Source organism: Crinia signifera, chromosome 6 (genome assembly GCF_055691185.1).
Source record: "Crinia signifera chromosome 6, ASM5569118v1, whole genome shotgun sequence".
NCBI lineage: Eukaryota > Metazoa > Chordata > Amphibia > Anura > Myobatrachidae > Crinia > Crinia signifera.
In genome coordinates, this window is record NC_139222.1 from 148,571,442 (window position 1) to 148,585,061 (window position 13,620).

The following is a 13,620-nucleotide window of genomic DNA, read 5'->3' on the forward strand; positions in this document are numbered from 1 at the left end:
CTGATTGGCTGAGAGAGTACGGCCAGTCTTTTCAAATCCAGCAACACTGCCCGGCAAACAGTGCTAGATCGTTGGGTGCCGCGTCCCCATAGTCTGGACCTCAGACCCCACTGCCCGAACCCTGCTGCCTAGATGGAAGCAAGCCGGGATGCCGGGTAAGTACCTTTCACATCAGCCTGTTTCCCAGGCTGGTCCCGGGAGCAACCCTGCTATCTAGCAGTGTTGAATTCCTGGTAAATTTTCTCAGGAATTTGGCCCGGGAACTTTGCACACCAGAGCTAGTCGCGGGTTGTTCCCGGGGCCAACATGGGAATTCAGCATGGTGTGAAAGGGGTATTACAAAAGTAAGATAAAAATACTTCAAATCTCCTTCTAAGATTATTAGCAGTTTTTTATATAGAGCACACATATTCTGCAGCGCTTTATAGAGAATATTTGTATATTTACATCAGTCCCATCTCAGTGGAGCTTACTCTATATATTTCCTACCACATGCTCACAAATTCATTCAAGGGTTATGTTTGTTGAGCCAATTACAGTGATTTGTGGATCGTGGGACGAAACCAGAGTACCCAGAGGAAACGCACCCTGGGAGAATATATAAACTCTGCACATTTAGGGCCATGATGGAAATGGGACCCATGACTTCAGTGCTGTGAGGCTGTAATGCTAACCATTACGCCGTCCATGCTTCCCCGTGCTATATGAGTTCTTGCTTTTAGACATAGTTGCCTACCGTCCTGCATTCTGCAGGAGACTCCCTGAAATTGCAGCAATCTCCCTCTCTCCCTCATTAGTCTAGCAATCTCCCTCATTTCACCTAGCCCACATTACACTGTTACATTTTGGGGGGAAAAAGGAATGAGAGATATATACATTTACATTGAATCATCAGCACCATTTCCTAGCACTTTACCAAGTATAGTAGCTCTTACGACCTGCTTTGGGGCTCATCTACATTTGGATACAAATCATTTTAACAGATTACTCTCAGATGTAGCAATACACACCCACGCTTCTAGGTGCCACGTTCACAATCTCTCCATATATGGAACTAGACACGCCCTGTGAGTGGAGCATGACATGCCCCCTCAATGGGGCACTGTGCAAAATTCTGCTACCAACTATAATCTCCCTGAAACTAGTTTTCAAAAGTAGGCAAGTATGCTTTTAGAGCAGAGATGGGGAACAGTCGGCCCTCCAGTTGTTGTTGAACTTCACATCCCAGCATGCCACTGCAACAGGTTTAGCCTGGCCAAATAGCAAATCTGTAGCAGGGCATGCTGGGATGTGTAGTTCAACAACAGCTGGGGGCAAAGGTTCCCCATCCCTGTTTTAGAGTCTCTGATACAAAGTTTAAAATTCTATCATTTGCTCTTCAAAGCATTGAAAAGTCCTTTATTAAAGGGATTAATTCTTTGCAGGTACCAGGTACTGAAATCAAAACCTACACACCAGAACAAAAGGCCAGAGGCCACTTATTAGAAAATGTAAAAATAAAAAAATTCAGGACAAATGTTTACATTAAAATCTCCTCTAGATGCAGGTATTTATCAATAACTTGGGGGCTTGATGTTATTGACCTCTGTCCAACCCCTTGGAAGATTTATTTATTTTTTTAAAAAACACCTTTATTTGTCAAAAAATGTACTCTGCACGGACAGAGCAGATGATCATACATGTGAGCATTAATCTGGTGATGCAAGTACAGTAGATTACTCCTGGTACACGACATGATAATAAACTGGAAAGAAACATAGACAAAGGGAAAAAGAATGCTACAGTTTAAAGGCTGCTAACAAGTATGTGGTAAAAAAAAAACAGCATTAATGAACCAAACCACCTCATCTTCAAATGCACCAAACATCTCCTGTTTCTAATGCACCTATCATAAAATGTCCAGGACCACACACGCGCTTTCCATAGTTATATCCTACATACAATATGCTACTGACAATGACTGACTACACTACATGCCAGCCATTGCCATTCTAACATGGACCACTAAAGTAAGGGCTCGTATGCCAAAATGATCACCAATGTTTTCCTCGCTCTGAGGGTTATAGGATTTGTAGTCTGACGGCTGACTGACAAAGGGACACAGAATCAGGACGTGAACTCAGCGAGACCACATATCCCAGCAGGCATTGCTGACAATGAGACCGATCACATGTCCCTCTCCTGGCCAATCCCATGTGACTTTTTTCTGTCTGCTTCCTAAGCTGTGAGACAGGAAGATACAGGTAGGTTTGTACTTCTTTTACGAGGGAGTGTTGACAAATGACATACTTTGTATCCAGCCTGACTGTAATAATTGCAGGCTTTGCTGTGTAACAGGTCAACGTTCCATGTGTAAGCAGCAGCCGTTATGCTGTGTCTGCAGTGTGTTATAGGAGACATTTAAATCAGTACATTATTTCTCCCATGCTTCTTCTAGACTACAGCTTTTTAACGGTTTTTCTACATCATCATTACATGATATATTAATGATATATTATTTTTATAGGAAAAAGTATTTCTTAGGACCAGTATAGTAATATTCTAATAAAAATATATATTTGATATACTCAGACAATTTAGAAAATATTGGATTGCTCCCTGGCTGGTACTTTATTAGCAGGAGAGTAAAAGATTTTCCGTTTGTCTTGTATTTATATTTTTAATGATGGTAAAACAGAAGTTAATGAACAACTTGATGGTTAGGCAAATTATTTAATTGGGTACTTTCTCATATTTGCGGCCACAGCTTACACCAGTTACGTTAGCCGCTTTCAGAATAGCACCATTGTCCCCTCACGGGCTCACTTTGCTCGCCACGCTTCGGGATCCTCCGCCACAACTTTACTAAAGGTAATAGATGGTGGCGTGGACATTGGAGGGTGGCCTGGACCCAGGGTGGTGTGGGTTACGTTATGTAAGTTACGCATGTCTCGTGCCTGCCAGCCATGTATTTCCTTCCTTTTTGTAGAGCAACATGTATTTCAAGCTAAAACAATGTCTAATGGTAGCCAGGCTCTGCCAGCCCTGCATTTGTTTCCCCTTAGCAGAGTCCACACTAAAACAACAGTGTAACTCAGATGGTGGCCACTGCTTCACTCAAAACTGATGGCAAGATGTTTGTCTTCGATCCTGCAGGCATCCGACCTGAGATGCTGAATGGAAGTGTATTTTTCCTTCAGAAGTTATAGTATATTTTTGCACAGCAGCTGTATTCAAACACTCAGTTGCTGTGCAAACGCATCCATTTCTGAATCAGACCCCGGTTATCACTCAGATGAAGCTATTAGTCCATGTGCATAGCTAATTTTACATTTGGTGACCCGCACACACACCTCCACCATCCTTTCGGTTAAAAAGGAGCAAAAAGGTTAGGAGAAGTAAATTAAGCAGAGGGATTTGTGTGGTGGCCCCACTGAGAAGTTTTTTTGTTTTTAAAACTGTTTCTCAAACTAAACTAGTAATTATAAGTATCCGGTTTACATCAGCCGCTTACCCCAACCCCCCCTCCAATCTTATTATACTTAACTTAGGGGCCTGATTCAGAGTTGATCGCTAATTAGAGAATTTGCTAATTGCACGATTATCAAATGTCTGCACATACAGAAGGCCGATTAGCAAAAGAAAAATGCGTATGGATCGTAAACGCAAAGCAGCCAGAGGCTGACAGACAGGAATCCAGTGTTTGGGGTGGAAAGCTTCCGTTTTCTGGATGTGTCAGAAAAAAAAACGGTACTTGTGAGTTATCTGGACGCCCGATTTTTTGATTGTATGCCTTAAGTTAAGGCATACAATCAGATACGATGCGATGCGATATCGCATCGCATCGCATCGCATGCGACCATCGGATGCGATGACCCGATTTTTCCATAGGAATCAATGTTAAAATGATTCCTATGGAAAAAGGGGTCCTTTTCATACCCCTACTATCCAAGTGGGCATGGAGTTGGATATAAACCTGTGGCGAGCGTAGCGAGCCACCGAGCCCGAAGCGTGGCGAGCGGACGGTATTCCGTGTCCCCTCGCGGGGCTCGCTACGCTCGCCACGCTTCGGGCTCGGTGGCTCGCTACGCTCGCCACAGGTTTATATCCAACTCCATGCCCACTTGGATAGTAGGGGTATGAAAAGGACCCCTTTTTCCCATTGAATTCCATGTTAAAATGGACTCAGTCCATTTTAACATTGATTCCTATGGAAAAATCGGGTCATCGCATCGCATCGCATCCGATGGTCGCATGCGATGCGATGTGCCCGATCCGACCCGATTTTGAAATCGGGCGTCCGGATAACTCACAAGTACCAAAAAAACATAAAAAAACATTTTATGTGAGGGTCTGTGACATCAGCCCTGGCCTCAAACAGTCTGTCTCAATCGCAGATTAGAGAAAAAACAAGATTTGGACAGACTGCAAAAACTTTTAGATGGTTCGAGAATTGCAAATAGATTTGCGAGTGGAGAGTGGTTAGCAATCCATTCCTAATTCACTTGCAGATTTAAGTGGGGAGGGTTTTCTTTCTGTCTGGGCGGGAACTCACAGTCATCTGCATCTTTGCAGATGAGCAATCATGTCTGAATCAGGCCCCTAAGACAGTATCCCATTAGACCTGATCAGTAGAAAAAAACAAAAACAAATAGCGCTCAAATGATGAGAGGGTGAATCAATTATACTTAAAAAGTAATTTTAATGGCCAAATCAATGTAAATAATAAAAAAATGTTAAAAAACAGCATCAGAATATTCCAGATTGTAGGAGTGAGTAAATGGACCCGGAATGGGGTTGGTATATAACCTGCGTTTCTCATTAGCCCTGATTAGTGCCTGATTATGCTGCTGCCTAGGGCACCAAAACTGGGTGGGAGGGGCACCTTGCACACAGTGTTCATTCTAGCACCCTGCTCCTTGTAAAATCCTTGTAGTTCCTTCTTTCTGCCTGGAGTGTCGCTGTCTGCTGTGGTACGTCAAGAACAGTCTGGGTTGTATCTCAAGGTTGAGATAAAAACCAGACTATTGTAGAAACACCACAGCAGACAGTGACACCCCAGGCAGGAAGCAGGATCTGCAAGGATTTTTCAAGGTGCAGGGTGACAGAATTAAGACTACTTGCAGGTAGCAGCCCAGGAATAAAATGAAGGCCTAATTTATTCCATGCTTAGCTGCCTGGTGTGGTATGACAGCCCAACAGACGTAATTCCAGAGGTCAGTATACCAACATTGGAATCCTGACCGTCGGTACTCCGACAGAGAGGTGAGCGCAAATAATCCCTGATCCATGGGTCTTGGCAAAATAAGCTGATGATCTGTCTCTATGGAGAGTCCCTGGGACAGGGCTTCCATTGGTCACTTTCCATTGCAATGAATGGAGAAGTGCTGGCTGGCTGAGAGCATGGCCAATCAGCCCTTCTCTATTCATTTTAGTAGTGAGTGTTGCCCATTGTGTGCCATGGGAACTTCTGAAACACCACACCACTCTTATTAACTGCTACATGTATCCCCTTGTCACTTGCGCAGCAGCCCCCCTAAGAGCTACTGTATAGTTTGTTGGGGTTTTTTTTGCCAAGATCAACAGATGCTTACATGGACTGATGTAGACCTAAGCTACCTTCCAGGATTTTGTGAATATCAAAGTAGAGAAAAAGAGATTGGTTATTTAATAAAAAAAAATACAAATATACAAAGTCGCTGTCCATGTCCGGTCTTTATTTTTTATTATTTACAGGCTGACTAGAGGTGCCAGCTGTTACATAGGGCCTTATTCTTCACAGTTATACGCGTCCCCTCGCGGGCTTCCCAGGTGTCCATGGCGACGCGGACACCTGGGAAGCCCGCGAAGGGACGCGTTTACCTGTGAAGGTATCCGCGTCCCCTCGCGGGGCTCGCTGCGCTCGCCACGCTTCGGGCTCGGTGGCTCGCTGCGCTCGCCACACTATTCTATTCTCACTCCACGCCCTAGTGGATAGTAGGGCATGAAAAGGTCGGAGGACGCGTACCGCCGCCCCTCGCGGGCTCGCTGCGCTCGCCACGCTTCGGGTTCACGTTGATGGCGGGGTGGCGTCAACTACTTTTGGGGGGACATTTTTATGTTCAGGGGTGTTTTTGCCCCATTTCCCATTGTTCCCTATGATAATTTGGGGAAATTGATCCATTTAACATTGTTTCCTATGGTAAATCGCGGTCATCGCGGGTAAATTGAGGCATTTAACATTGTTCTCTATGGGAAAATCGCGGGCATCGCGTCTGGCCCATCGCAGCCAATTTTTTATCGGCCGCGATGGCCCCGATTTTACCCCCGATGCCCGCGATTAAAATCGTGGGCGCCCAGATAGGAAACAAGTACCTAACCATCTACACCCATTCAGTAAGTGTTTTTGTATACTTTAAACATGTAAACTTTTAACATGTGTCAACTTTTTCACTGTAACACCAACATAACTTTATTTAAAAGTCAAACCAATGTGGGGACACATAGACAGTGATTAAAATGCCACATTAGAACATAATAAATATACATGTAATGAGGGTTAAAATGTTGTTTTATTAGGGTGTTTATTAAGGTAGACAATTAATAGAAAACAATTATTGAATAGCAGTTAGAATAATTAATTAATTGTATTAATTATAGTTGAAATGCAAGATTTGCAGTGCCATATATGTGAAGGGTATGCCACCCTGCATGGACGTACGCTCACTCTCATGATCGGTGACACACGCTGAGTTTTCCATTGAAAAAAGGCGAGACCCTTCCGTGCACTGTGGCGTACGCTCAGATATACGGAAGATGTCGGTGTGAAAACGGACAAGACCCGTCCGTATACGGTGGCGTACGCTCAAGTGTACGCCACTCCCCATTGTAGGTGTTTGTGACCGTCCGTATGCGGCTGTTCTGTGGGCGGACTTACGCTCATGTCCGCGTACGGTGAAACGGACCGTACGTACGTTTCACCGACTTAACCAGAATAAGGCCCATAGTATATGACGTCCACATGTATTTCAATCTCAGGGCCTTATTCAGAGTGAGCTGTAGTTTACGGAGATTTGCTAAACTACAACTCCTGGTATTAGCATGCGATGGGAGCCGCCCAGCACAGGGCAAGGCCAGCTCGCACGCTGGGCGGTACGGATTGGATCACAGTAGGTATACGCGAGGCCAAACACCAACACAAAAAACCAACACAATCCCCTCGCAACTAGACTGACAGAATGCCAGCCGTTGTCTGGGACTATTCAGAAAAATGCAGGGTATGTCAAAGTGTTTTCAGGCAGTGTGTGATGTCAGCTCCAGCCTCAATCAGCATGCCTCTATCTCAGAGTTGTGGAATGGTCAGAGTTGCATAGACTGGGAAAGTAGTGAGTGAGTTGCGAATTAATTTGCAGATGGCCGTCGATTGGCAATATTTTCACATCATTCACAGACTTTCACAGGGTGGGTGATTACTCTATCTGGCCGGGGCAGTAACTATCTGATCGCAGGGCGCTGCAAATTCGCACAGCATTGATCAGGTCTGGGTAACCCCCTAAATCACTTTCCAATTGTTTGCAACATAACTGAATTAGATATGCCTTGAACAACAGTGTTCTCCATAACTGCAAGAGCAGATCAGTCACAGTTACAGTCCTTATATACAGTAAAAAATACCTTGTGCTCAATTGCTGTGCAGTGTGCTGACGTCATCAAGAGCACCCAATCTGCCTATGTACACATCAGGGGGTAGCTAAGAAAACTTGGTTAAAGGTCTTAATTGCGGTATGTAACTAAAGATATCATGCTTCTTTTCTAACTTTTATATTATAATGGTGGCCTAACAAAATATTTTTATTTTTAGTCTCTAAAAATGGCTGGACAAGTTATGATATGTGAACAAGATATGATAAATGTAACGTCACAGTCTTCAGAAACCAGCCATTCCAGTGAGGAAGGCATTGTGTCAGCTCATGAAGGTGATACATCTGTAAAGGTAATACACTTATAAAGTAAGCTGAGATAGTTTTGTAAACACATTCTTCATCGTGGGGGTATTGATTAGTGAAGTGGAACTAAACTCCCCCCGGTTCAAACCCCTTAACCCCCTTGTGACCGCTCTCACATACACTCCCATCCCAGAATGGGGGACAGGTTGCACAGACCCATCCCTCAGCCCAGCTACAGATCTTTACCAAATTCTGGTTCCTGAGGCTTGTGGATTGAACTGCCATCAAGTTGCCTGGCACACTTACTCTATTTCCTCAGCTGCCCTACTCTCCCCTCCCTCTTCTGATGCCCAGCTCACATCTCCCTCTTTAAATGCCCAGCTTCCCCCTCTATTAATGCCTTGCTCTACTTTCCTCTACTAATGCCTTCCTCTACTTAGATGCTGGTTGCATGAACTCCCAAATGTGTGCTTCCTACAACCTCTTAACTTACAGCAGATTAGCTGCTATTAGCTCTCCTGTTTACCAGCTGTTCTTTGCCCTCCTGCACAAGACTGGTACTGGCAGCTCCCTGTAGCCGCGTGGTGGCTTCTCAAGTAGCCTGATGTGCTCTCACTACAGTCCACAACTGGTAAGCTCAAGGACATGTCCCTGGACCCAGGCAGCAATACTGGGGCGGGGAGATTCACACAGTTTGTGTGTATTGGGGGATGCATCCATGATTTTTTGTAAGGGGTAAGTGAGGGGGTGTACACACAATGTAGAGTCTGGAACTCCAGCTCTCGTGGCATCTTCCGGCTCCACCCCTGTTACTTCCTGTGATCTTTTGCTGACAGGAGCAGCCCACCCTGCACTGAAGGTGAAGAAGCAGGCAGACACTACCAGCTAGTGTACTATTACTTAACAATCAGTTTGATATATGTCAGATATATGTAATAACAAGATTTTAGATGTTTTGCCTGTGTTCAACAAATTTAATACAATGTATCAAAAATAGTATTACAAACATAGAGTGAATGTATTAAAAAGTACATGTGATCACTGCACAGAAACAGGAAGTTAATTTTAATGGGAATAAACTGACACAAATAAAGGTACAAATGTCTGTTACTCACCAAACCTTATACAGCTATACATTATATGGTACTTATATGTTAGTTGGGCGCCCACTAAGCTATTTGCTTAGTTTTCCGCCTCCCCTCGCGGGACTCGCCACGCTTCGGGCTCGCCATACTGTATAAAATCAACTCCATGCCGACATGGATAGTGGGGGTATGAGCGTACTAACTATAGTGGGCGCCCAACTAACATATAAGTACCCATTATATTAATATTTACAAGTCTGCCTCCTGTTAATATTTTTATATATAATTAACATATTTCTAAGTATGTCAAGTGAAATTGTGCCTGGCTGCATCAGTCACGTGGCCATATTGTTTGTGGTATAAATATTGTTTTTTAAAGGAATGAAGAATCTGAAAAAGCTGGGAACATAACGCAGTGAAACGCGTCAGGGCCCACACCCCATCTCTATTGGCATTGACTTATAATGCTACAGCATAATTGGAGACCTGAACTAGACCCCACAATTGGATACCATTTGTGAAGGTGAAGTTGTTTGGTAAGATGGACTCAGTACCATCCAGTCCAACATCTTCCAATTCAAGGGACCAATTTCTTCTCAAGCATGAGTTACCATCCACATGATCAGGACCATATAATCTTTCGTGGTCAGGACCCTATAATCGTGAGTGGACAGTTCTTATACTGGGACCCACCACCCACATAAAGTACTGTATCTTTGCACAGGAGGTATCATTAGGAACAGAACTAGCCGCCAATCATCTGTTAGAGACGGGTGTTCATCAATTCAGCCCTAACATGTTTTTATGCCATCTGTGTACTTTTTAATACATTCATTGTATTTTTATTATACTATTTTTGTCACATTTTATTAAATTTGTTGAACATATGCAAAACATCTAACATCTTGTCACTTTGTATACTTTTTTAATATCTTCAGAGGAGCGCTGTTTTCTCTTTATGTATGTAAATTATTTAGTTTTACAGGTGTTTACTATCCGTAGACCCAGGTTTAGCCATCATACACCATTATTTAAGCTGATAGTTATTATATGTGTATATATACTGTATGTACTTTTTTTCAGTTATCAGCAGCTGATATGAATAATGTGGGAGAAGGCAAATTGTGTAATGAGAGCAAACAAGAAAAAGGTATACATTTAGGTGAGTATCTCTGCATATGATTGTAGTGTCTGTTCTGCGTATTGGTCTAAGTATTTGCTCCCACAATCGGTGGCTCCTGTGTATCTGCTGTTTAAGCAGTTGTAGTGCTTAAACAGCAGATACACAGAAACCACTAAATGTGGGAGCACTTACTCACGTGGGCTATTCTTGACGACAAACAGTTGAGTTTAATTCACCCTCAGAGGGTCTTGCATTTACTCAAATTTAATACATAATAACCAACATAGGTCATCTAGGTGTGGGACCACCTGGGATAACTGATGCCTACAAATATTGTGAATGCCAAGGCAATCAATAGTTAATTAAAATAATTGGTATCAGTTCTGTACTATTTTCGCTATATAAAGAATCATTGGATGTATTAGTAATAAATTGGCAATAATGGTGATTTAATGTTTAATCTGTTTTGTTTTTTAAAAAGTATTGAAAGTGCTCTTTTCCTTTTAGATAAAAAGTCCAATAAAAGTTATGTTTTAAATAAATACACTTATAATACAATTATTACTGTATAAAAGAGTGCGCCCAAAAAGGCACATTTGTCTTTCTGTTTGCTTCTAGGCAAACAAACCCCCTTGTATTCAGCCACAATTACTGAATGTGTTGAGTGCACCACCAATCTATGACTACAAAAATTATGTGTAAAAGTAGTCTAACATATTGGTCTCTCTGATGAATCAACAAATGCCGTATTGATAGTGCAAAGTCTGTGTGGATCCTGCTAAGTATTCCTGTAACATCTGAATATAGTTGAGTCTGTATATGAGTCTGTATATGACACTGTACACCAATCAATGGGGTAAAATAAACCAAAGACTCAGTCTAATCTTACTGACCACAGTAGCATTTCCTGTGGGACCCACTTGTTTTGCTAAAAAGACAATACCTGAAAGTTCAGCTCCTTGAAGTGTGTTACTCCTTTTAATAAAAGTGTGTGGGTGAATGGGACTTTAAAAAGTGTTGCGCTTGTCTCTCTTGATGTGTCTCCCAAGCTACCACAAAAGTGATAAAACCCAAAACATGTTCGTTTTTTATGTCAAATGTAGTTTTATGAGATCCCCAAGTTTTAAACTACTTTCAAAAAGCTTCACACCCATTCACTGTCCATATTCTGCTGTTGTTACAATACACAAATGATGTAACATGCCACCATTATCTTGGCATATGCACTTATTGTATACACCTCAGTTGTCACTGCTGTAACTCTGCTAACTGGCCTCCCTCTCCGTGGCCGAATTAAAGGCTTTGAGGATCTGGGTCTGAAAATGATCAAGGGACTATTTTGAGACACAAATACTTATGATTTATGGCAAATTGGTCATCGGTGGCAGCCTGGGGCTTTAAACCCACTTGCCCCATTATTAATCTGGTCCTGATTCCCCCTGCAGATTTTCCCCTTACTGCTTAGGGCAGTGGTTCCCAAACTGTGTGCCGTGGCACCCCGGGGTGCCTTGTGGGACTTGCAGGGGTGCCTTGGGTTGATAGTGCAGGACCAATTCAAATTATTTATGTCCATTATAATAATCAAATTGCGGACAGACAGTACCAAATCCTGTCCATTACCACATAACTGATCCTAAGGATGAGATATAAGCACAATTTATTTAACTTATATTTGTTTCTGACTTTCTCAATGAGAAAACTTTAGCCTAGGGGTGCCGCGAAAACATTTCTGGCGCTTTGGGGTGCCTTGATTCAAAAACTTTGGGAACCCCTGGCTTAGGGCATTGCATATGTCATTTGCTAAGCAGCAAATGCCATTTGTCTTTTTACTCCCTCTAGTGGACAGTTTCATAGCTGGATAAGCATCAGCAATAAAGAATTGACATCTATAACAAAGTTAAGTCCCCAAACACACTTAACGAATCCCCACCAATGTCAATATTGGCAGCGGCAGGGACCCGACTTGGTGGCGCCATCGGCAAGTGCATACGCATTTGCCGATGTCGGGGAGTGCCGCAGTATGACCATCGTTAAGGAGGACTCCCTCATCTGGCCATGTTCAGACGAGGGTGGGGGTCGGCATGCAGAAAAGTGTGCATCGTTAACGACATAGAGTGTACACACTAGGCAATATTGTTCACAATATCGCTCAGAAAGTCCTTTCTGAGTGATATTGTGAACAAGATCACCTTTTTATTAAATTAGTCAGTTATAGGATGAAGTGATGCCATTTACCATTGCTGCCCATTGTTAGATAAGAAAATAATTTCTAAGAAACATAGGCTAACTTTATAATGTTTGGAGTTACTTGACATTATTTTTTTTTTGTAGACGTACCTGATATAAAGTGCACAGATGTCTCCACTACTCCTATGCCCTTAATAACAAAAGAGCCTAGAGTAAGACAACCAAGTGATAAAATAATAGAAAGAAAACCCCTTGAGGAATCTTTGTCAGAGATCCCAATGGAGAAGTTCCAGAAAGTCTGCAACACCGACTACGGCAGTGCATCTACAGCTGGTAGACAAGACAGAGTCTTAAATACTTATCTCAGTAGTAACTTAGATAAGTTTCAGCATGACATTGATGATGAAACTACCACTGAATTTGAAAGCATTTCTTATCCACCAGCCTTCGACATGCATGTGAGAGGTATGGACGACAAGCCATATGGGTGTAAGTATTGCACACGCAGATTTTCCCACAGATCAAGCCTCTACCGCCATCAGAAAAGCCACACAGGAGAGAAGCTTTATAAATGTCCGGATTGCAATAAAGAATTTACCAACTCCTCAAATCTCAGTGTCCATTCGAGAATCCACACTGGGGAAAAGCCATATGAGTGCAATGGATGCGGGAAGAAGTTTACACGCAAATTTGCCCTTGACCAGCACCTGAAGATCCACAGACAAGAAAAGTTATACATATGCTCCCATTGTGGGAAGAGCTATTCAGACTATTTTTTTCTTCTTAAACATCAACAGATGGAAAAGATGGCTTCTACCACACGTATTCCTGACAGTATTATGAAATAAATCCTAAGTATTATCCATTTTGTATTCTGTAGTTTTAGTTGTGTTTTTTCTTAACTAGTAATTTTCTATTATGTTTCTCTGATTCCTTAAAATGACTGTTTTTGTATTCTAGCAGCATGGCCTTTTTATTTATACAACCAAGCAAGGGAAATATTCTGTTTCCCACAGTAAACCAATTGGATTTTATCTGTCAGACAACTGGTCTGCACCAATTGTCTTCAAGGGAGAATATTTTTTTAAATTCTGTGTTCCATCCTTTCAGTATAGACAGTGGGGTGATGGTTGGTGCTGGATAGGCAGTTGATATGAGCAGATGCTTCTGGCAACTAATTAGTTACTGTAGATGTAGGAGGTAAGTAAATTGCTCCTAGATACAGTATATTATGTGGCACATTATTAGACACCTAGGGCTGAATTTACTAATCAATGGGTTTGAAGAGGTTTAGAAACCTATTGCTTTGACCTTCTAAACA

The 13,620-nt window shown here is 42.4% G+C and overlaps 1 protein-coding gene across 1 annotated transcript; it reads left to right on the plus strand.

Annotated features, from left to right (window-relative positions):
* The first annotated feature begins 2,088 nt into the window (after positions 1–2,088).
* On the plus strand, positions 2,089–13,169 carry LOC146008374 (uncharacterized). The gene is made up of 4 exons (XM_083147582.1): positions 2,089–2,243; positions 7,820–7,951; positions 10,073–10,151; positions 12,444–13,169. The coding sequence occupies exons 2-4, from the start codon at positions 7,829–7,831 to the stop codon at positions 13,145–13,147; spliced, it is 906 nt and encodes a 301-aa protein (XP_083003708.1). The 5' UTR covers positions 2,089–2,243; positions 7,820–7,828; the 3' UTR covers positions 13,148–13,169.
* The last annotated feature ends 451 nt before the right edge of the window (positions 13,170–13,620 follow it).